Source organism: Micropterus salmoides, unplaced genomic scaffold, assembly GCF_014851395.1.
Source record: "Micropterus salmoides isolate LMB-PRFRI ecotype aquatic unplaced genomic scaffold, ASM1485139v1 Ms_hic_scaffold_13, whole genome shotgun sequence".
Classification (NCBI taxonomy): Eukaryota; Metazoa; Chordata; class Actinopteri; order Centrarchiformes; family Centrarchidae; genus Micropterus; species Micropterus salmoides.
In genome coordinates, this window is record NW_024040374.1 from 28,911,495 (window position 1) to 28,934,562 (window position 23,068).

At 41.8% G+C, this 23,068-nt stretch overlaps 2 protein-coding genes across 2 annotated transcripts; one reads left to right on the top strand and one right to left on the bottom strand.

Moving 5' to 3' along the window:
• Positions 1–2,001: 2,001 nt before the first annotated feature.
• On the bottom strand, positions 2,002–4,133 carry gadd45ab (growth arrest and DNA-damage-inducible, alpha, b). Its single transcript, XM_038716785.1, has 4 exons — positions 3,987–4,133; positions 3,330–3,431; positions 3,019–3,226; positions 2,002–2,814 (listed from the first exon to the last, which is right to left on the bottom strand). The coding sequence occupies exons 1-4, from the start codon at positions 4,034–4,036 to the stop codon at positions 2,701–2,703; spliced, it is 474 nt and encodes a 157-aa protein (XP_038572713.1). The 5' UTR covers positions 4,037–4,133; the 3' UTR covers positions 2,002–2,700.
• Positions 4,134–6,312: 2,179 nt separating this feature from the next.
• sec16b (SEC16 homolog B, endoplasmic reticulum export factor) lies at positions 6,313–23,018 on the top strand. Its single transcript, XM_038716786.1, has 24 exons — positions 6,313–7,347; positions 7,826–7,923; positions 8,039–8,144; positions 10,623–10,837; positions 10,919–11,058; positions 11,157–11,218; positions 12,790–12,928; positions 13,060–13,290; positions 13,466–13,563; positions 14,902–14,983; positions 15,097–15,214; positions 15,300–15,411; positions 15,693–15,798; positions 15,922–16,059; positions 16,201–16,314; positions 18,555–18,630; positions 18,778–18,946; positions 19,066–19,235; positions 19,345–19,373; positions 19,555–19,662; positions 19,754–19,846; positions 19,936–20,050; positions 20,396–20,434; positions 20,567–23,018. The coding sequence occupies exons 1-23, from the start codon at positions 7,076–7,078 to the stop codon at positions 20,410–20,412; spliced, it is 2,808 nt and encodes a 935-aa protein (XP_038572714.1). The 5' UTR covers positions 6,313–7,075; the 3' UTR covers positions 20,413–20,434; positions 20,567–23,018.
• The last annotated feature ends 50 nt before the right edge of the window (positions 23,019–23,068 follow it).

A 23,068-nucleotide genomic window follows, 5' to 3' on the forward strand; every position in this document is an offset into this window, starting at 1 on the left:
TTAGTACAGTTTCGTCTTGTTCCCGGCTACATTAAACTTCACCCTGTGGCTTAACTTCCTGTAAGTGTAATCTCTGGGGAAACTAGATTCTCAACCTGCTGCTTGCTTTACTTCATGTATAGGTTTGTTTTTTTAACATATTGTACTAAACTTCTGGTTGTAGTTTATATCAATCTATTACGCACAGCATGCTTTCTGCTGTTGTCCATGACACACCTTTTTTAAGGGTAAGAACACACCCCTGCCCAAACTAAGAACGAAATACCTATTCAGCCAAAACTCTCAACCAATTTCGCCATGTTCAAACAAGTGGATAAGTGTCTCTAGTATCAGGTCAGGAGCACATAAACACTCAGTGAAGGTTTTTCTGTGCCCCTGGGCCATGTTATGCAATAATCCCTGCTCTTCTAAGCAGCCCGTTCTCTCATTTCTCACTCACCCCAGGTGTGATGTTACATCCACAATCAGGTCAGGCCATATTTGTTGGCCCACATTGATGTGACCCTCCCTAGAGTCAGATGATGGATAACACAGGCTTTATAGCAGCGTTGTTGACAGTGATTGTATTACCTGTCAGCGCAGTGGAGAAGCTCCAAGATAAGACAATAATCCAGTATGTCCAATATCTCACCTACTTTTAGTGACCCCTCTCTGTGACAGGAAGGGTTGAGGAAAGAAAGTGGCTCTGTCTTTTAATGATCAAACTGGCTTTCCGGTGTCATTTTACACTCATCCTACTCTGGTATTTCTGGTATTATTGTTTGACTTAAAAAAAAATCTTTGAATTTGTCTTTTTTTTTTTCATCTAGAAACACAGCGTGCGCTTCAGTTCTGCTGATTGCCAACATCCCTAAAGGACAACAGCAGCGAAAGCGTAGGAAAAGTGTAACTAGTATCCTGAAATGGAGTGTGGAACTGGAGGGACTCTATCATCAGTTCAGTGGAGTGTAGATCTGCACATTTTGTCACATTTGCAAACTGCACCCTTTAAGTTCAGTCATTTTAACAAGACCACAAACCCTCCGGCCGCTCTGTCACTGACTGAAGATGAGAGTGCGGTGTGCACACTCATCTTCAGTCAGTCAGTTCTGCATTTTGACCCAGTTTTTCCTCCCCATCTGCTATCCACCATCTGATAGGACCACCAGAGTGGATTGTTGACCCCAGCTGCACAGCGGTATCTCTGCAGCAGGTCAGCCTCTCTGCGTACCCTGCATGTTAATTACAAGTGCTACTATTGTCAGTGGTCAGGAACGTCTCTATTCACAGGGCGATTTTTTTTGCCATGAAGCTAAAGTACTGTACAGCTCTAGCAATGGAGACCTGAATAGCCCTGACTCATGCATCCATTGTCTTGTGACCCTCTATTTAGAAGGCTTTGTCCCTCCCCACTCTGCAGAAGCACCAATCATTTCTGGTTTTCTCTTTTTGCAGTCTGAAATGGGTCTTCCACTTGTTTTTTTCCCCTTCTTGCCTCTCTACTGCTATTTTTGATCCACTCAGCAGTAAATCTAGCTGATTGCGTAGATGCAGAAGGCTGTGAAGAATGAGCTGTCATGACGAGCCCCATCCCACTCTGATTCATGCTACAATGGGAATTCTCCTCCCCTCAATGTAACTTGATCCTCAAAATGTGCAAACGGTCAAATTTTACTAGAGTTCACATGCAGGAGTAAAGCTGATTTCAAAGGCTCTCATGCCTGCCCAGAACAGGTTACTATTTTAAGTAGTAAATAACAATATTTTTGACTCCATGCTCAGGTAAAGAGGAGGTAATCATTTTAACAGACTACCACAAGATTTCCTTGCTTTTGGTTCAAGAGATGCAAGCTACAGAAAAGGTTAAAAATGTGTTGAATACAGGGCAGCACGCTGCGCTTCATATGTGCTGGCTGAGGCCACAAGAGGCATGTTCTGTTCCTCAGGACACCATGTGACTTCCCACACGGGCACTAAACCTGTACAGTAATACCTGGAAATCATCAAGGCAGAACCACCCTGTGAACTGTTGGTCGTTTGTTTATTTCATTCAACTTAACAAGGCAGAATTCCATGAACTATGCACAATAAATATCATTCATTAAATTAATAACAACATCAGTTAGTGGACAAGCCTAACATTGCATTGCCCTTAAAATAATAATAATAATAATAATAATAATAATAATAATAATAATAAACTGTGAAACCTTTCCCTTTTGATTTATCAAAGTGACAAGTCTTAAATACTTAAATAAATGTGCTGGTAAAGAAAATCTGGATTTGGTCGAATTTTCATGAGAAATTCTTCAAGCTGAGAGCTCTGACGGGTCCACTCCAACTCCAGTTCCAGTCCAGTCTTGTCAACTGAGGCTCTCTGTCCGCCTTTCCTCAGTCCTGAGCTTGTGCTCATGACCACGTGTGCTTGTCCTCTCACATGATTCCCGCTTCCTGTAAAGGCTTCTTTCTCAGCAGAGAGAGGTGCAGTCATACGTTGGAAATCCTGGAACCCAGACTGCTGAGTCACTCTTCCTTGGCACACAAGTTCACCCTGACCTGGTAAATTTGTTGGAATGTTTCGCTTCCTTGTGTTCATTTTTTTCTGCCCCTGCTGTCTCTGTGGGGCACTTTCCAAAACGAGTCCAACACGGACATTAACACAGGCCTTGTGCAGTTACTTTTCCCCCAATGCACACAATACATTAATATTCCCAAGCAGTGTCATCGGTCGGGCAGGTTGATAACGGGCACCCACTGATCCAAGCAGCGACTGTCTCTGCAGAATCTGTTCACTTTGCTCAGAGCCGGGTCCTTCCACAGTGACGACTGAGGATTCTGCATAAGACGGAACAAGTTACCATCTGCCAATTCATGAAATGCGTCAACAGACTGAAAATATTAAGATTGCACAACCACAGCTAGTAAGAGTTCCTTGCAAGTATTGACATTGGCCTTGGTACTGAAGCGGACACTGCCTCTCTTTACAGTCTGAAAGGAAGTGAGCAATATATTCTGCAGTACGTGAGTAATGACACTTACAGTAACCAAAACACAGTGCAGGTCCATGGGCTCCCCTCCAGGCTTCACTCCTCCAAGTATTTCTGCCAGGCGCCTCATGTTGCTCACCCGCAGGATGTTGATGTCGTTCTCACAGCAGAATGCCTGGATCAAGGTGAAATGAATCTGTAGAGCCACATCCTCCTCATCATCTGTGGCCAGCAGACACAACACCACATTGTCTGGATCCCTAAAAGCAAACAAAAAGACAGAGCAGTGAGGAAATGGAAAAGGAAATATACCTCGTGTTTATCACAAGTCCATTCACTAGAGTGGTTATCATATTAACCTACGCATTTAGTGACTTCGCTGCCTCATAGACTCCAGCGGTGATGCAACCCTGAGGCAACGCGGAGCTCAGGACCTCCTCTAGCGCTTTAGCCACCGATTCCATCCTGACAAAAGAAAGTGTGACACATTTAATGAAATATCAGCCAGCAAAACGCACTACAACACGATCAAAGCGATGACAGACTGCTGATGCCCAAGTTAGCCAGTAACGTTAACGTTGTTCACACGGGATGGATGAAAGTTAAGCGTTCATGATGCAACGTTGCATTTCTGACACACACAATACTTCGTGTACCTAAGACATACCAATATGGACATTTCTGATTATCATACATACAGATTTGAAACTGAAATAAGGAGCTAGCTAAAACAAGTAACTTAGCTGAAGCTTAGCAGACCGGCTTGACGTTAGCTGACGCTGCAGTAACGTTAACGTTAAATGACAGTTATAAGCAGAACCTCACTCCACACAGACAGTCAAATGAAACGAGTCCAGGCTAAGTAACGTTAAAGGCATTTGCAACAGTTCTTCCACCCAACAGTCTTTAACGATAAACCAGTCGTGAAGCTCACATGAATAACCTTAGGTTAACAATAATAAATACAAGCAAAGCAAGAGAAATGCAAAACGTGCAAAAGGTTCAACAACGCGGGCTGACCTTTCTGAAGAATTATCTCCACTGGTTTCCTCAAAAGTCATATTGCACATCCGATCGATTGGGTGTCCAATAATATCCAGAGCGGAATCTGGTTGCTAGTGTGTGAGCTTCTCACTATGTGCCCGCTGAGTCCTGCGTTTCCAGTAGTAAAACCTCTGACCGCGACTCATTTGCATAAACCGGTCCCATTGGTCACATGGAAATACAGATTTCATTCCCATCCAGCGTCTGGGAATTTAGCGACACCCTGCGGCTGTAATAAGGCAGTTACCACTGGGAAGTGTTGGGGACCTTTGACTTTGATTTTGAATTTGAATCTGAAATCCGAATTGTAGCAGCTGCAGACTACCAGTGTCTCCATAGGAAGCATGTAGCTGATCATCAGAGGTCTGCTGCATTTTATATTATTATTTAATTTTAGTATATTGCAGTTCCATACCAAATACAAAAAGAACAGTTCTACTTGCAGATGTGACATTATTGTGATTGTTATTTCAATACCTTCTCTCCAAACATCTTTTGACAATGTCTATAAATGTGTAAATAATTACATGTCTCAAGTTGGATAACACTAATTGTAGACATTAAGCGTGTAGAAGTAGGCCTAAAATTTTAAAAGCATGAGCCGAAGGACAGCTTGCATAAAGGATTTAAAATCTAACAAGAGCGTGTATAGCTGTGAGGTTCCCTGTTCCCTTTATCCCCCTCCCTTAGACCATGAGACAGACTCTTTCAAAATAATTAATAACATACGCAATCATACACAGCACAGTGCGCAGTGAAATGTTTTGTTGCCAGCATAAAAGTGCTCAGACTGTGTATAACGACTATAGAGAAAAAGATTTTTTATTTAAAGAACAATGTTAAGCCAAAGAAATCAGGAAAACAAGGATTGAAACAAATATACACACTACATTGAGTAGTTCCATCCGTCCATTGTCAACTGCTTATCCTGCATACAGGGTTGCAGGAGCCAATCCCAGCTGACATCAGGCAAAATGCAGGGTACACCCTGGACAGGTTGACAGTCCATTGCAGGGCAACACATAGACAGACAACCACTACCTAAGGACAATTTTGGAGACACCAATTAACCTAGCCTGCATGGTGGGAGGAAGCCGGAGCACCAGGAGAGAACCCATGCAGACACAGGCAGAACATGCACCACACAGAAAGGCCGGGGCAACCGGGGTTTGAACACACAACCTTCTTGCTGTGAGGTGACAGTGCTAACCACCGCACCACGGTAATTAAGTAGTTAAAAAGTGGATATGGAACATGATGAAATATGTAGCTGAATTCCATTTAGTTGCTTTAGTTTCATGGTCCTGGTACTGTGCATGCTGTCTCACTAGCACACAGTAATGGACACTTGAATAGAAGAGAACCATGGTTACAAGGGAGTCCCTTTGTGCTGAAAAGTGGTGGGGACATAAGGGCTCAGATTACGGGCATGATGGTACACTTGGGTCACGAGATGTGATGATGCATGAGAACAAGAAGACTTGTAACACTATTTTTAAGAAATATGAAATGCTGAAACATATGAGCGGGGGTCCTTGCCCAGAAAACTTTGAGCATTATATACTTAATATCCTGCATTCTGGAGACATTATCTGCTTTCAGTATATATATAGTAGATAATGCACCTTTCTCAAAGCATTTTCATTTGTTAGTTAACATTTGGTGCAAGCTATTTTTCAGAACATTTTTGACAAATGCTTTCAAAAAGTAATGGAGACAAAGTCAGCCATTTCAAAATGTGCTGGGGTCATGTCCCCTGCGGCCCCAGCGTTAATGACACCCATGCATGGTTAATGTTAAAAGTAACACCTGTGCTTTTCCTGCCATGACAAATCAGAATGTCCGCTGTGATAAAAAGAACAAAACATATCCACATTTAGCAGGATAAAAGAATATGGAGGTAAGCGTGAAATGAAACATATTGTAAAGTAGCTCTTAGAATTATATAGCTTATGTGTATAATGAGAACAAAGGTGTGCTGTAGGCTACATTTATTTGAAAATAATTTGGATTTGAAACAAAACGTTCAAATAAATGTAATGCATCTTTGTCTGGCACTCCATTTAGGCTACAGAGGCCTATATGAATGGTCAGACACATTTAATTTATTTAGCCAGAGGCTGATACAAAATTAATGCAAAACTAACCGACATGAATAAATATAAAAGCTTTGCTACAGGAAAGGGTTGAGTGGCATCCCGCGGTATGAGTTAGAGCGCCTCTAGTGGGGATTTTCTTTTTTTTTACTACAAGAAACGTTCAGCTTCTAAGTTGCCACCGCTGACTAGGAATCAGTTTCCCTTAGCCTCTGTTCGCAGAAACATCAATAAAACTGACCGGAGACCAGCTCAACCAACTCTAACTAACCGGCTGTGACGGCCCCTCTGCAGCTTCCCTACCGGCAACGTGGCAAGACTCAGCTCTAACAAGTTGTACCCTTTTCCACATGTATTCTACAATCCGAGGACACAGTTAGCCATGCCCAGATGACACAGTCAAGGTGGACAGTTTCTTTTGTATTTATTTTATCCTGAAGATGGACGTGATTTCCTATTTTCCTGCCTTGTGGGACTGCAGCTGTCAAACTCCTCAGGGCGTGCTCCACTGTTTACTTTCAGCTGTACTCACAGGCTGGGATACATAATGCAAACAGAACGGAGATGAAGGATTATTATTTATACCGACTGGTACCCTGATTTTTTATTTTTTTATTCTATCCTGTAAAGGATTTTTCCCCCTCTTAACGTTTCACCACTGGTTCCTGCAGTAACAAAACATTGTCAAACCCCCATGGGTCTCAGTAGTTTGTGAACTTTATCCCCTTTTTATCATGCTGACTTGTTATCAGCTCATGTTGCGACTTTCCTGTGAAATGATGTGGCAGTCATGTTTGTACTTTGACTGCGTTTGGCATGTGTGAGCTGTAAGGACCTAAACAAAACAATTTTTTTTGCCGTGGATTTTCCTTAGAAATAAGGATTGCCTACAGAAAGAATTGCAAACTCCTACCTTTCGTTATTTACCTCAGGTGTTGAGGTGGGCTGATCTTGTGTGAAGGGGTTATCATGGATCACAGAGGTCACCACCAGCTCGACTCTGGCCTTCATTCACACAGAACAAAAGACAGAGAGGACTACTACAGGCGTTCTCAGCAGGACAGGGACCAGAGGAACCCACCACCGTACCCCAGAGAGAGAGACAGGCACTGGGCTCATCCTGATGCCCACTTCAGGGCTCATTTTACCAGTCCCCCTGCCAGACCGGAGCAATATCCTTACAGCACTCAGCATTATCCTTATGGCCATGGCCACCTGGAACCCCAAAGACCCCAGTCAAGGTGTGTACAGCAATGGGAGTTTTGTAAAAATGATCTTTGGTGTTATCCAGGAATGATCTCACACTGATTTCCCTGATCATATGGATTATGCCACAGTGACTGCAACTAAATATTAAATAAAGACCTTAGCAATCATTTTAGTGTATGTAGTCATGCAGGACAAGGCAAACACAAAAATGATAACACTTCATAGTATAGTGTACTGATTTGGGGACAGCATGGTGGTGCGAAAGCCCAGAGTACTGTACAGAGTTCAAGTACACCTTCCTGGTGTTCAGTGCATACTGGGATACTCACCAGACACCTGTTGCCATCAAAAGGGTTAAAGGAAGAAAGGTGGAAAGCTGAACACTCTTTTAAGATTTTAAATTCTATGGATAAATGTTTTAGCTCATTAAGTCTTCTTCAGGATGGAAGGATTAACAGGGGAAGAAAATTAATGAATGCACTGATGAAACTAGAGGCCCTTTATTTCCAGGCATGGGTATGACTATCCAAACCACAGCAACTGGGACTACAGAGACACCTATGGTTATTATGACCATGACTTCTATAGAGGACAGCATGGACGACAAGGTAGAGTGATACAAAACAACTCTGTGAGACAACAAAGTTCTTATTAGCAGTGTACTACACTCTATGTCTTGGTTACAAAAGTGAGTAATACTTGTATGTTACTCTAATCATTAAGATGCTGGTCCCCAGTGGGGTCCCCAAGACTCCTGGAGAACGGACCGTTACCATGACAGATCATACAAGCAGGAACATTCAGGGAGCTCCTACAGGGATGAGTACAGGTGAGCCGCAAGATACCACTTCTGGGAGTAGACCCCTTTATTGATTTATAACTGAGAGTAGAAAGCTGAGCAATTGCATTTGTGTGTTTACGCTATGATGTGTTGCACCACACTGCCCAGAGAAGAAAAATACAGTGTCATTTGTACATTCATGCACCTGATGTACCAGTATATATAATTATAACAATAATAACTTTTATTTGTTCTTATACAAATGAAATATATGTTCTTCCTAGCAAACTTACATACTGGCAAAAACCTGTGTGTGTGTGCCAGTTGGGATTAGGGCTGCAACTAATGTCTATTTTCGTCTTCGACTAATCTGTTAATTATTTATTCGATTAGTTGACCAGTCCCGATTATTTTTGTCACCCCCTAACCCTAACCCTAAGTGCTTATAGGTTTTAGGCAATAACTCAGTGGAGAATGTTCTGTAGGCTACATCACGAGCCAGATGTTCCTTAATGTACTTTAAACTCATTACCAGTAACTTTTTAAAGCTGGGTCTCCGACATTGCCAGCGTTGTGTTGGATCTGCAATCAAATACGATTTTAAATATGCCTAGTAAAATAAAATAAAAAAAAGAATTTTTATAGTTGATGTCGTCGATTACGTCAACTAATCGTTGCAGCCCTAGCTGGGATTCAGACAGCACTGTTTTATTCTAAGCAGGTGGCAGGATCCCAGACAGATACCAGAGTAAACAGTGTTGTTGTCCAGGAGAGGAAATATAAAAGCAGTCAACTTGTAACTATGTAAATCTGCAGATAGCAATGGCAAATGTCAAGAAGTATTCTGTGAACAGTCTTTTGTGTTTGGTCAGACACAAACCTCATTGCTGTTTGTAACAATGAGAGAAGTCTTCCTCTGTGTGAGGGAAAATTGCAGGCACAAGTTTAAACAAGCTTCTGCACTTACAGTGGTGTGAAAAACTGCTTACCCCCTTCCTGATTTCCTATTTCTTTGCGTGTTTGTCACACTGAAATGTTTCAGATCATTAAACAAATTGACAAAGATAATACAAGTTAACACAAAATGTCGATTTTAAATGAAGGTTTTTATTATTAAGGGGGAAAAAAAATCCAAAGAAATTCAGGAACAAATGAGAACCAGAGTAAGTGAGATTTATCAGTCTGGAAAAGGTTACAAAGACATTTCTTAAGCTTTGGGACTCCAGCGAACCACAGTGACAGCCATTATCTACAAATGGCGAAATCATTGAACAGTGTTGATCCTTCCCAGGAGTAGCCAGCCATCCAAAATTACCCCAAGAGCGCAAAGCAAAAAGAACATGAAGGCTCATCTCAGTTTTGCCAGAAAATACTCTGATGAGTCTGGTGAATGATGAGACAAAAGTTGAACTTTTTGGAAGGTGTGTGCGTCCCATTACATCTGGCGTAATAGAAAACACAGCATTTCAGAAAATAACCATCATACCAACAGTAAAATATGGTGGTAGTAGTGGGATGGTCTGGGGCTGTTTTGCTGCTCCAGGACCTGGAAGACCAGCTGTGGTAAATGGAACCATGAATTCTGGTGTCTATCTCAAGCTGAAGAGCACTTGGGTTCTGTAGCAGGACAATGATCCTAAACACACCAGCAAGTCCACCTCTGAATGGCTTAAGAAAAACAAAATGAAGATTTTGGAGTGGCCTAGTCAAAATCCTGACCTGAATCCGATTGAGATGTTGTGGCATGACCTTAAAAAAGCAGTTAAGGCTCAAACCCTCCAATGTGGCTGAATTACAACAATTTTGCAAAGATGAATGGACCAAAATTCCTCCACAGCGCTGTAAAAACTCATTGCCAGTTATTGCAAACGTTTGATTGCAGTGGTTGCTGCTATGGGTGGCCCAACCAGTTATGAGAAAAACTGCATTATGAGTTTACTTGTGTTATCTTTGTCTAATATTTCAATTTGTTTGATGATTTGAAACATTTCAGTGTGACAAACAATAAGAAATTTTCACACCACTGTATATAAGGTTCGGACTTTGAAGAAGGCACATTCAACTGATCCAAGCCAACCTCTGTTTGAGGAGTTTAAGTTGCTTGCTTCAGGCCGTTCACGACGAACAGACTTAGGAATTAATTTGTCCCAGCTGCCATTCGCCTTTTAAATAATTCACTGTAATTCCATTTTACTTTTATATTAACTGTGGTATTTTAATGCTAGTGTATTTTTTAGGTTATGTCTGTTTTTTGGCCTATTTGCATATTGCTTGCTTGTGAGTTGTGACTGTTGATAGTTGTGTGTTGACTGCTGTCTGCATAACAAATTGACCCTCGGGGATAAATAAAGATATCTTTGAACTTTGTGTACTAGAGGGTTTTATCCTGGAAAGACAAAGCATTTAGTGTAGCAAAAGCATGTGTTTCATAACTGAAGTATAGGCTGAATCCTTATGTGTTGTAGCAGCAATAGAATTGTCAATGTATTTCTATGAAAATGCAATATGTTGTTTTAATTCTTTCAGGTATGATCAAGGAAGAGACGACTCTCAGCATTACCTCAATGACTATGTGGATAATCCCTTCAGGGACAATGAAGAGGTTTCCTCATATTACCTGGGGACATTAGAAAGTTCCAAAAACTCCGGGTTATCCTCCAGCAGCTATGAACTGAGTCAGTACATTAATGGAGCTGAACACAGTGAGCCTGTCCCACAGTCTGCTCCCACATCTGATGCAGGTGAGTGTACAGCTTTCTCTCGGGTCTTGTTCACTCAGTGTTTATCATGACACATGCTTTTTGCACTTCATATCTCCTCAGAGCATCAGATGTCAGCTCCTCTTAAGTACTCAATCCCTCATGCGGTTGTCAGCTTTGGGCCTGCAGGCCAGCTGATACGGGTCACTCCAGGCTTGTCAACACAGGAGAAAGTCAGTCAGCTGGAAATCCACAGTCTGGAAGTAGGTTCAACACTATAGCCGGTGTTGATAATGTTATTAGATTTTCTAGCCACTAGTACTGTGTTTGAAAGGTTATTTTTGTGTTTGTGTCTGCACAGGTCATTCTGAGTGAGACAAAGGAACAGCAGGAGATGAGAAACTTCCCAGGGCCTTTAGCCAGGTATTGCTTTGGCGTACAATTCTAAAAGTGAAAATACTCACTACTAAATAATCTTAACAAAAGGACAGATGCCATTATCTGCTGGATGTAAAATCTGAAATTATTATTAGTCTTGTGAGACATATAAATATTGTAAATAAAATTCAGTGTTTGAATTTTGTATGTACACTGCTCAAAATAAGCACTCAATGATCACAGTATAACATCAAGTCAAGTAAACTTAAGGGATATCAATCTGTACATTAAGAAAGCAAAAGTAATTGTGAATCACTGTCACTTGTTTTGGTGCAAATGAAAGTGATAACAGGAGCACTGGAGAGGCAACAGCAAGACAACCTCTAAAAGGAAAGGGTTTTGCTGGTGTTGCCCGCAGACAACTGCTCTCTCCTTATCCTTCCAGACTGACTGTTCTCTAGTTTTGCATTTTGAAAGTGTCCATGTCATTACTGGTAGAATGAGGTGGTACCTGCACCCCGTTCAGGTTGCACAGGTAGTCCAGCTCCTCCAGGATGGCACATCCATAAGGACAGCTGGACAGGGCTGTTGAAGGGCATCAACCCAGCAGCAGAACCAGTATCTGCTCCTTTGTACAAGGAGAAACAGGAGGAGCACTGCAAGAGCCCCTACAAAATGACCTCCAGTGGGCTACTGGTGTGCATGTTTCTGACCAAACTGTCAGAACAGACTCCATGAGGGTGGCATGAGGGCCAGACATCCTCTAGTGGGATCTGTGCTCACTGCCCAGCACCGTGCAGCTCGATTGGCATTTACCAGAGAACGCCAGAATTGGCAGGTCCACCGTTAGTGCCCTGTTCTCCTCACAGATGAGAGCATGATGGGGAGGCTTATATATCCTTGGAGGTGTCACACAGACCTCCACGTGCTAGCCAACAACCTTGACTGCTGTTAGGAAGTGGGATGAAATCCTCAGATCTATTGTCAGACCTTACGCTAGTGTGTTGGGTCATGGGTTCCTCCTGGTGCAGGACAATACCCGGCCTCATGTGGGCAGAGTGTGTATGCAGTTATTGGTTGACGAAGACATTGATGCCATTGACTGGGCCTCATGTTCCTCAGACTTGAATCCAATAGGGAACCTTTGGGACGTTACGGTACGTGTCTGTGCATCCGACGCTGCCAAGTAGCGCCACAGACTGTCCAGGAGCTCACTGATGCCCTGATTCAGATCTGGGAGGAGATCCCCCAAGACACCATCCGCCATCTCATCAGGAGCATGCCCAGATGTTGTCGGGAGTGCATACTGGCACACTGGGGCCATACACACTACTAGGTCACATAATAAGTTGCGCTCACGAAGGTCACGCAGGTCGGATCAGCCTGTGATTCAAATTTTTTTAGTTAGATTTTTGGTGTGATTTTGAATCCAGCCCTCAATTAGTTGGTGATTTTGGTTTCCGTTGACTGTTGTTATGTAATTTTCTTTCTCAAGAAATTCTGCAATTTACAGTAAAGATTTTTAACTGCCAACTATTTGGTTCATCCAGTTCTGATGTGTAGTTAAACTTCATTATTTTGAGCAGTGTATTTGATGGCGTTTCGTGTTTTTGAAGGGAGGATTTGCACAAAATAGATGCTATGGAGTTTGCCCACCAGAGGGCAGGAGCCTGCATCAGAGGTGACACGCTGCATGATAAGAGCTCTGCTGCCCTCTTGTGGAATCTATTGATACTCCTCTGCAGACAAAATGGCGTAAGTGTATCATATCTTATTATACAGTATGTCAAAATAGTACACATTTGGCTTAGCATCAAACAACAATGAAAGTAATTTTTAAACTTTTTTTTTTTGATACAGTTATAACAAAATTTCCATTGTTTCAGCAAATAGTTGGCTCAGATATTGCAGAGCTGCTGATGCAGGACTCACATTCAGATGGAAGCTGGGAGACAGATGCTCCCACACTCATTGACTTCAGTGAGGGCACAACTGCTGAAGCAATACCTCGCAAAGGAGATGACCTGCTCACAGGAAACTGGAGCAGCTTCAGCTCTGAGACCTCTGAGAAGGCCCTGCAGAGCTACACTCAATTGCTGCTGGCTGGAAGAAAGAAGGTTTCTACCTTTTTAACTCTCTTTAATTCATCTTATGTTTATTATTTATTTAATCCCTTTACTTAAATAAAGATACCAATACCACAGTGTAAAAATATTCCATTACAGGTAAAAGTTGTGCATAGTCCTACTGCGCCGGGAGTGTTTGTCTCACACTTTCCCATGTGGTTTCCAGGAGGCCTTGGAGTTAGCTATGAGCAGCGGCCTGTGGGGACATGCACTTTTTCTGGCCAGCAAAATGGACAACAGGTCCTATACCACTGTGCTGAACAGGTGAGAAAAGCAAAGTCATCTGAGACAGCTGCAGTCAACAACGCTACGCACGAGTGGTAATTTGTGAAGAAATGCTCTGACTAAAATTAGATACTTATAGCCTGCTTAAAACTTGCGGCCAGTATTTCTGTCACTTGTAAATGGAATATGTCCTCGACTTCCTGTATGTGAGTTTTAGTCGAGCTCCCAGGAATGCACCTTTAGCCATGCTAGCGGCTTGTCTGTTGGTGAACTAAACCATTGGATGGTTTGGACAGACAGTCATGGTGCCCAGGGGATGCATCCCCTGAGATTTCCCCTAGAGCCACAAGGTTGACATTTGTGGTTTTGAGTCACATGTCTCGATAACAATTGGATGGATTGCCTGACACTTTGTGCTGACATTCATGCTCCCTTCAGGATGAATTGTAATCACTTTGGTGATCTTCTGACTTTTCTTCTAGCACCATTATTAGATCAAAATGTTACTTTGTCCAAAACTTACTACCTGCAAAACTAATGACATTCCCATCAGCCTCAAATGTACTTTGCATTTACTGCTAATTCCAAATGCTAGCATGCTATGGTAAAACATAAATTGATCATGCCATTTATTACAAAAATGTACAGAATTTGAAATCTGTATCTGACATTTTTATGGGAATAATTGGACCTTCTATCAATATTTTCTGCTACAGAACAGGTGTTAAGACAATTCAGTCATGAAGAAAAGAATAAAGTAACTCCTATAGCATTTTGCTGCAGTTAGAACTCAGACTCACAAGTGCCTATATTTGTGACTAGTTTAGCACATGTCCAAAAATAATGCCCTTTATTTAAAATTTGTGAATAACAGTTATGACAGCAAGAAGAGATTAGACTTCAGGAACAATTTAACATGGCTTCCTATTCGTAACCATAAAGTTTTATATATTTGCATGAGGCAATAGTGTAGTTTGTATATTGGTGCTACTTCTAACATGTATTTGTCAATTAGTCAAAGGTGGAAAGTCATTATTAATAAAGCAATAACGATGAATGATTTCTGGAAGCTCACAAAATGTCATTACATTCTACCTTGTTTTTCAGAGTTTATTGAAGGCTCTGAGTTATTTAGAATTGGCAGGTGGTAGTCTTATGACAGCTCTTTGCAGGCCATTAACACTTTGATGGAGAATGGAAATAGTCCGGCGTGACATGCAAAACGCTTAATGCCCTTTAGTCTCTGCATCAGTCACAGAGGAGTGGTCCATTATCAACAGAGAGTGCTGAGTGAGGGCTCTGCAAAGAGCACAGGACCTCTGCTGTTAATAAAATCTTGGTTAAGATGTGCAATGACAAAAAGTGCTCTTTTGGCAGGTTTACGGGCCAGCTAATGGCCAGTGATCCCCTCCAGACTCTCTTCCAGCTGCTGTCTGGGAGAATCCCTGCTGTAGCCATGGTACAACCAGAACAATTCACACACGGGAATCGTCACAATTTCAGCTATTGTATTAAAGAAATCTCAGGTTGTAGCTTATCAGCAATTAATTGATATTGATGTTCTGTACTCAGTGCTGTGGAAATGAAAAATGGGGAGATTGGAGACCCCACCTGGCTGTTATGCTCTCCAATGAGACAGGAGACCCTGCCGCCCATCAGAAGGCCATCGTCACCATGGGAGACACGCTTGGTATGGACACACTGACTAACAGGTTGTGATGTTGTTTCCGCCCAGATGTACAAGCTGACTGTGTTGCGCTGCTCTTCCCCTGCAGCCTCCAAAGGCCTCATACATGCCGCCCACGTGTGCTACCTGACAGCCAGCGTTCCCTTTGGGGTGTTCACACAGAAGTCAGAGAGACTGGTGCTTCTAGGCAGCAACCACAGGTGAGCTGTGCTTAATGCTATTCATTCAAGTTTAATTTCCCACCCATTTAGTCATACTTTTGATGGAGATGTAGAATTGTACGAAGCAACACAATTTTCTGCCATTTCTATAAAAGAAAAATAAGAAATTACCACAAGGCAAGGCAGGAGGTAAATGTCTGTTTGAATGCCCCTTATTTTAATCTATAATGATCTTGTTAGTTTTAGCTACTATGTAGCGTTAGCTGAGATTTTCTTGCTTATCTTTGGTTTGCTGTATCCTGTCCTCTTCTCTCCTTTAGGCAGTCATTTGAAAACTTTGCCACAAACACTGCCATCCAGTGCACAGAGTTGTATGAGTACTGCCAGACACTTGGGGGCAAGCACTTTTCAGTACCTTCCTTTCAGGTAGCTCCCCTTTTAAACCACATATCACTGCTTTCTACAAACAATTTTATCCTTTGCAATCATCTGATAAATAAATGTGACAAAAAAGGCATGTGATGCTGAGTATTACTGCGTTGTGGTCAGGTGTATAAGTTCCTGTATGCCAGTCGACTGCTGGACTGTGGGCTTGCTTCTCAGGCCTTTCATTACTGCGAGGTGGTGGGACAGGCGATCCTCAGACAGAGGGAGCCCTTTTTTGTGCTGACAGGAGAGGTTATTAAGGTATTCACACGTCCTCCTATACACACATACCTATTATACATACAAATTATGTACATTTGAGTACATTGATCAAAGGGGTTCCGCATGTATCAGTTCAGTTTTACATAGATGTAATGTATCTATGTGTCCTTTCTCCTGCAGCTGTCAGACAGGCTGAAACACTCTGAGGGTCAGTTCAGTGAAGCAGGGGTTAGCGGAGCCGGGCCGGAACCCGACTGGCTGAAACAGCTCCGTGCTAGGTACCACAGTTTACAGGTGAGTGCTCCAGACCAGCTTCTCCATGGCTTTCATTTCAGAAGAATGTCTAATATTGAGGAAAAATATGGAAATGAGACGTCAGTTTTTTGTTTAAGCTGATCAGAAACACAAATTACATTTTGCTACAATTTAAATTAGTGAGTGTACAGGTTATAAATTTGCTGTCTCTTCAAAATAACACATCACACAGCCATTAAAGTCTAAACCGCTGGCAACTAAAGTGAGTACACCCCTAAGTGAAAATGTCCAAATTAGGGCCAAACTGTCTATATTTTGTGTGCCCACCATTATTTTCCAGCACTGCCTTAACCCTCTTGGGCATGGAGATCACCAGGCGCCTTCTTCCACTCCTCCATGACGACATCACGGAGCTGGTGGATGTGAGAGACCTTCCGTTTGAGGACGCCTCACAGATGCTCAATAGGGTTTAGGTCTGGAGACATGCTCGGCCAGTCCATCACCTTTACCCTCAACTTCTTTAGCAAGGCAGTGGTCGTCTTGGAGGTGCGTTTGGGGTCGTGATCATGTTGGAATACTGCCCTGCGGCCCAGTCTCCGAAGGGAGGGGATCCTGCTCTGCTTCAGTATGTCACAGTACATGTTGGCATTCATGGTTCCCTCGATGAACTGTAGCTCCAGCACTCATGCAGCCCCAGACCACGATACTCCCACCACCATGCTTGACTGTAGGCAAGACACACTTGTCTTTGTACTCCTCACCTGGTTGCCACCACACACGCTTGACGCCATCAGAACCAAATAAGTTTATCTCGATCTCATCAGACCACAGGACCTGGTTCCAGTAATCCATGTCCTCAGCAAACTGTTTGCAGGCTTTCTTGTGCATCATCTTTAGAATAGGCTTCCTTCTGGGAGGACAGCCATGCAGACCAGTTTGATGCAGTATGCTGCATATGGTCTGAACACTGACAGGCTGACCCCCCACCCCTTCAACCTCTGCAGCAATGCTGGCAGCACTCTATTTCCCAAAGACAACATCTGGATATGACGCTGAGCACATGCAGTGGAACCTGTCCTGTTGAACAGCTCTATGGTCTTGGCACCGTGCTGCAGCTCAGGTTCAGGGTCTTGGCAATCTTCTTATAGCCTCGGCCATCTTAATATAGGGCAACAGTTCTTTTTTCAGATCCTCAGAGAGTTCTTTGCCATGAGGTGCCATGTTGAACTGACCAGTGACCAGTATGAGGGAAAGTGAGAGCGACAAAACTAAATTTAACACACCTGCTCCCCATTCACACCTGAGAGCTTGTAACAGTAACGAGTCACATGACATCGAGGAGGGAAAATGGCTAACTGGAACCAATTTCGATATTTTAACTAAGGGGTGTCCTTACTTTAGTTACCAGCGGTTTAGACATTAATGGCTGTGTGATGTGTTATTTTGAAGGGACAACAAATTGTCACTGTTTTACAAGCTGACACTCCCTACTTTAAATTGTAGCAAAGTGTAATTTCACTCAAGTGAGATAATATATAAATATATATATATAAATATATATATGCGTGCGTGTGTTTGACAAATTAAAGGAAGTGTCTTAGTAAGGTGTTGGGCCACCACATACCGCCAGAACAGCTTCAGTGTGCCTTGGCATTGATGCTCCAAGTCTCTGGAAGGAAATCTCCCATAGGTATTCAGTTGGGTTGAGATAGTGAGTGCAAAGCCATAGCATACGATTCACATCATTTTCATACTCATCAAACCATTCAGTGACCCCTTGTGCCTATGGATGGTGGCATTGCCACGTGCCACAGAGCATGATTGGATTTTAATTACTTAATTGTAATATGCAATGCACCACCTGTGTGAACACATCGGCACTCTTTTTGTTTCTCCACTCATTTATTCAGGGTTTTTTTTGTAGAGCTACGCAAAATCTGGTAGTCTGTGCTGCGAACACACTGCATCTGTACACTTTCTGACATGCAGCCACATGGCACACACTAACATCCATTTATTATTCCAATTCAAGCACTGCCCCACATCCAAAACGCTAAAGTTAGATTATGAACACAGTAACAATTATACCTGCTAAGCATCAGCATGTCAGCATTGTCATTTTCAGTATTTTAGCATGTGGATTTTGCTCAAAGTACTACTGTGCCTAAGTAGAGCCTCACAGAGCCCCTGTACACTTTTTGTTTGTCTAATTTAGACACCAAATCATCTTAACATCTTAAACTTAACATCTTGACATCTTAATTTGTTATTTTACTCAGACAGGGAGCTACGACTGTACTGAAACATACCAGCCACCTCATGAGGGAAGTGTTTTGGCCCACGAAGTGTGTTTAGGTAATTTTCTTTTTTACTTCAAATGATACACTGTGTGGCCTGTTTCTACTGGAGAGCAGTGTATTCTGCCTTGTACATCTGTGATAATGTTAATAAATACTCTTAACAGTACTTAAGAATGTTGCTTTCATTTACATGTTTCTACAGAATCTGACCTGGATGACCTAAGCCATGACATCCAGAGTCCAGAGCCTGAACTCCTGTATTACAGAGGCACTGAGGAGCAAGAAAGCCTTGAGCATCAACTTAAAGAAAACCCTGATGAAATGACCTCATTGTCATGGGACGTTAGCAGAGCTCAGGACCAATACAAAATGTGCAGCAACATGCTTTATTCTCTCTGTTAACCACATGGATGAAAACTTTTTCCTGCACTTGATATCAGTACTAATAGACCCTCTTATGTCACCGTCCTCTCCCTGTTGCTCTGTCTAGGCCACATGCCGATACTCCGATGCCGCTGATGGTGGTTCATGCTCCTCCAGCTCCCACCCCTCCCACAGTGGAAGCCGGCCAAGACTTCAGTTATCATAACACAAATAGTGGTGAAGTCAGACCTGTCTCGCCACATTGTCCTCTGAGTAATCTGCCATCAGCAGCAGAGGGTGAGAATAAAATGTTAGACAGCATTCATTCCTTTCTTTAGTCAAATGTTTACTATGGGCCGTGGGGAGTGAGCTTGTGTGTGATATTTTGATTTCGTTGCTCCTCCAGGGGCTTGGTCGTCCTCTGGAGCAGGCTCAGTGAGTAATGTTTGTAATATTCTGAGCTGATTAAAAAAAAGCAAGGAACACAAAGATGGCAACCTCCTGGTTTGATGTCATCACATTTGTCTTGTCTTTTTCTGGATATGCATAGCTAAAATTATATTATTGTCAAAAATGTTACCTGGATGTTTGTCGTTGTCTGCATTTGCCTTTGAAGATGGGGGACCAGATGCTGGAAGTTGACATTAGTCGGCGTGGACAAAGCCAGCAAAGCATCCCGCAAGGTTTAGAGGCCTCTGAGCAGACCAGCGAGCCTCCTAAACAGGTGGGGGGAGGCCCTGTCATTATGACACCTGTTAAACCACATCACAGTCAGTTTATAGTCATTTGTGCCTTTTTCTCTGTATTTCATGCAGAGCACCAAGGCAGGATGGTTTAGTGGTTGGTTCAGATCAAAACCCAAAGATGTTCAAATGGAGAGTTCAGTGCAAGGGCATGAAGCTCAGACAGTAAGAGTAAAGTAAATATACATTGTACTTGATCGTAACAAGTTTCCACTTCGGTGATGTAAGATATATATTTTTGTGTGTTTTCTCAGGAGCTACCATCTACTACTGGCTTCCGTCTTCCTCCTCCCCCTGTCATTGTCTCTCCAGGCATGTTTCCGTCCCAGGCTTCCTCTGCTGGGATCAATCCCTTTTCAAGGAAAGCAGGTGAATTATGAAAGATTTTTTATTCGTCAGTTGTTGATTATCACTCTTTTTTATTTGTTGAGATTTCAACTATCAAGTTATCATAAATATATTGCTAAGTTTGAAGTTTTTCTTATGTGGGCTTTCTGAGGTCAGTGACCCTACTGGAGGAGCTGTGTCCCTTCAGTGTCTCTTCCATTAATACATTTGCCGACCATCGTATCCAATTTCTCATTTTGGCGAAAACAAAGTCATGATACGCCACTTGGATTTTTTTTGACAGTGATTTGGCTGCCACTAATGATATTTTACCTACATTAAACTATGCAAATGTGATTTCTATAAATATCTGTTTCTTCTTCATAGGCCAGCAGCTGGGGTAGAAACCATTAGCCTGTATCACAGGTAAATCAAGTTACTTAACGATACATATATATCTGTACCATATTAAAGATGTTTAAAGGACACACATGAATTACTTTTAAAGATTTTGTTTTTGTAGTATCACTGACACCAACTTACATTTACCATTAACAGTGCCTTCATGTCTAATGAGAGCTTCTCCTGATCTTGGATGAACACCAATATGATCCATACCCAAATTTCTTTTTTAAGGATGCCCTTTTCAAATCCCGACCTCTTGTCCACCATCATGTTGCACATGTTGCATATTAGATACAGAAATACTCTGGATGAAGTGGCATAGTAACTCATATTGCAGTGACCAAAACAGCTGAGGTCTGTAGATGTAGGACATATTTGGGGAAAGGGATACCTTAATTGACCCCAATAACCATTTATGTATGAGGGATTTGACCTGGTGCTTTAGTGTGGTGGAAAAAGGTTTGGGACAGCAACTGTGACTGCCTACGTAACTGCCCACTGAATATGTCATGATTCTCATAGCTCAGGTCACCTGTAAGTGATTATTTGTGCTTTATGAATCAGCTACATTTAATTTATATTTAGAAATAGTTCCATCAGTCCCACTGCATCATCTTGTTATGTCTCTGCACACACAATTAACTAATAATTAAAAATACATTCAAACACAAATTTGATCCTACTCAACTGTAATCCGATGCTGCGGTCAGTTATTTGCCTCACAGAAGCCATCTTTAATCTTCCAAGCTGAGTAAGCCGAGTTTGTACCCTGACTTTGCAAGGCCACTAAATTATGGAACCATGTGTACAATATCTGATCATTTTTGCATCTGTGAGGTGAAGTAGTTTTGTTTTGAATTATATATAAGACATATACAGAAAGGAAAATGGAAGAGTGCTTTCTCACGTTGTCATGCTGCCCAGATGGATGATACCACATGGTGGGAGAGGGAGGGGGGACTGGGAAAGACCTCTGCCAGGCAAATAGCCAACAGGCAGCATTACACCCCCATTACACTTGTAGGATCAAACTGTTTATGTGCTGATGATATTTGCTATGCCTTCATGTGAGAAAGGGCTTTATTAATAGCCCTATTATATACATGCTTGTGTGATGACAAAGCTAGTGTAGACTCCTTAAAATGTATATAAAACACAGTAATATATATTCCAAATACATTTTAGAATTGCTCTTAAACAAGTTCGAAGTACTGTAAGTAAGATGTTTTTTTACTTCTGTCATATAACTGTGTGCTTTATATATCATGTCCATGCTTTGTCAGAACATGCAAGTATTAATTACCTTTATTTCCTCAGAGTAATCTTTTAGTATTATAAAATGTTAAAATCTGGTTCTATAGTCCATACATGGCTGTTTTTTTATGACATACCACTCTGATAATAGCAAAATAAAGGCTGCATATTGAATAAATTCATCTTGCCAAGAAATAGCTGGGATTCCAAACGGAGCCTCTCAGAGTCAGTGACAACACAGCAGGTGCTGTCTCCTTTTACCATTAGTCTGCAGTTGCCAAGTGTGAGTGGGCCACATTGGCCCGGAATTCAGCACACACAGTCACCCAGAATGTGGGGCACTGCTTGCTGCTTCCAATAATGTGTCACACCATACACACATTCAGAATGGATAGCTTTATGAAATACAGTTTCAAATGGCATCCAAAAAATCTTTACAAAAAGTAAAATTCTGACTGGAGATACAAGCCTGTTCCTCTTTTGGCAAATTAACCGAATATTTTTTTACTTTGTTGTTGCATAAAATTGAGGGGTCCTTATTGTTTTAAAATATTCCTCAGAGAGCAAACATAATTTGTAAAAAATTAAATGAAAAGGGCTGATGACATTTTGAAATGACCTTTTGTTTAAAAAAAAACTTTATTGAGATTCCTCTTCAAACATATTTTTTAACACTATACCACACTGTAGTAACACTCACTTATGCAGTATTGATAGAGAAGACCTTTATAGAGTTTTCTTCAGCCCAAATTATTGATTACATTATAGGACAGCAAAATCATGTAAAAACTGATATGTTCATTACGAAAAAATTAAAATTAAACTGATCTCAGGGTTCCTACACATATTGAATAAATATATTATTGTTCCCACCATATCTTTTAGTCTCTTTTATAAATATGAACTGAAAGTTGAAAACAATTAAATAAAAAATTTTTACTGCATCTGTGCAGCCTTGTTTATTCACTGTGTCCATAGAAATGACGATGAACGCAGCCAGCCATAAAGGTATGGTTTACACAAAAAAGATGACAAGAGAAGACAAGCATTCAACCTAATTTGGTCACAGATGTAAGAATTTAGTAGTTATAAGGCACAGAGCAGTTTCAGGCTGACGTAGAGGCAGCTCTGGGTAGAAGTGTGCATCATTCAGTCGCACACCATACTTATTGCCTTGCTTTTGACTGCATCAAAATTTCTCTCTGGCAGTGGTGCCACCAAGGATGGGCCGGGGGTGGGGGGCCACAGCTACCCTGATGCAATCGCTTGCCCCCCCCCCAGTGGCTTCCTCTGAGTAATGAGTGTGCACAGTCAGGTTGTGAAAAGGCTAAAATAAAATTGTAGTTCATGATTATGCTTTTTGTTTTGTTTTTCATTTCTGGACATGTGTAATATAATATG

What these genes read in the sequence shown, in the direction of transcription:
- sec16b (XM_038716786.1), top strand. Translation starts at nt 7,076, where the DNA reads ATGGATCACAGAGGTCACCACCAGCTCGACTCTGGCCTTCATTCACAC. An exon ending in TGCTCCCACATCTGATGCAG is followed by an intron (nt 10,838 to 10,918) that starts GTGAGTGTACAG and finishes ATATCTCCTCAG; the next exon opens with AGCATCAGATGTCAGCTCCT. An exon ending in TATACCACTGTGCTGAACAG is followed by an intron (nt 13,564 to 14,901) that starts GTGAGAAAAGCA and finishes CTCTTTTGGCAG; the next exon opens with GTTTACGGGCCAGCTAATGG.
- gadd45ab (XM_038716785.1), bottom strand. Translation starts at nt 4,036, where the DNA reads ATGTGCAATATGACTTTTGAGGAAACCAGTGGAGATAATTCTTCAGAA. An exon ending in GGAGATAATTCTTCAGAAAG is followed by an intron (nt 3,432 to 3,986) that starts GTCAGCCCGCGT and finishes TTCTTTTGTCAG; the next exon opens with GATGGAATCGGTGGCTAAAG. An exon ending in TGCACTGTGTTTTGGTTACT is followed by an intron (nt 2,815 to 3,018) that starts GTAAGTGTCATT and finishes CGTCTTATGCAG; the next exon opens with AATCCTCAGTCGTCACTGTG.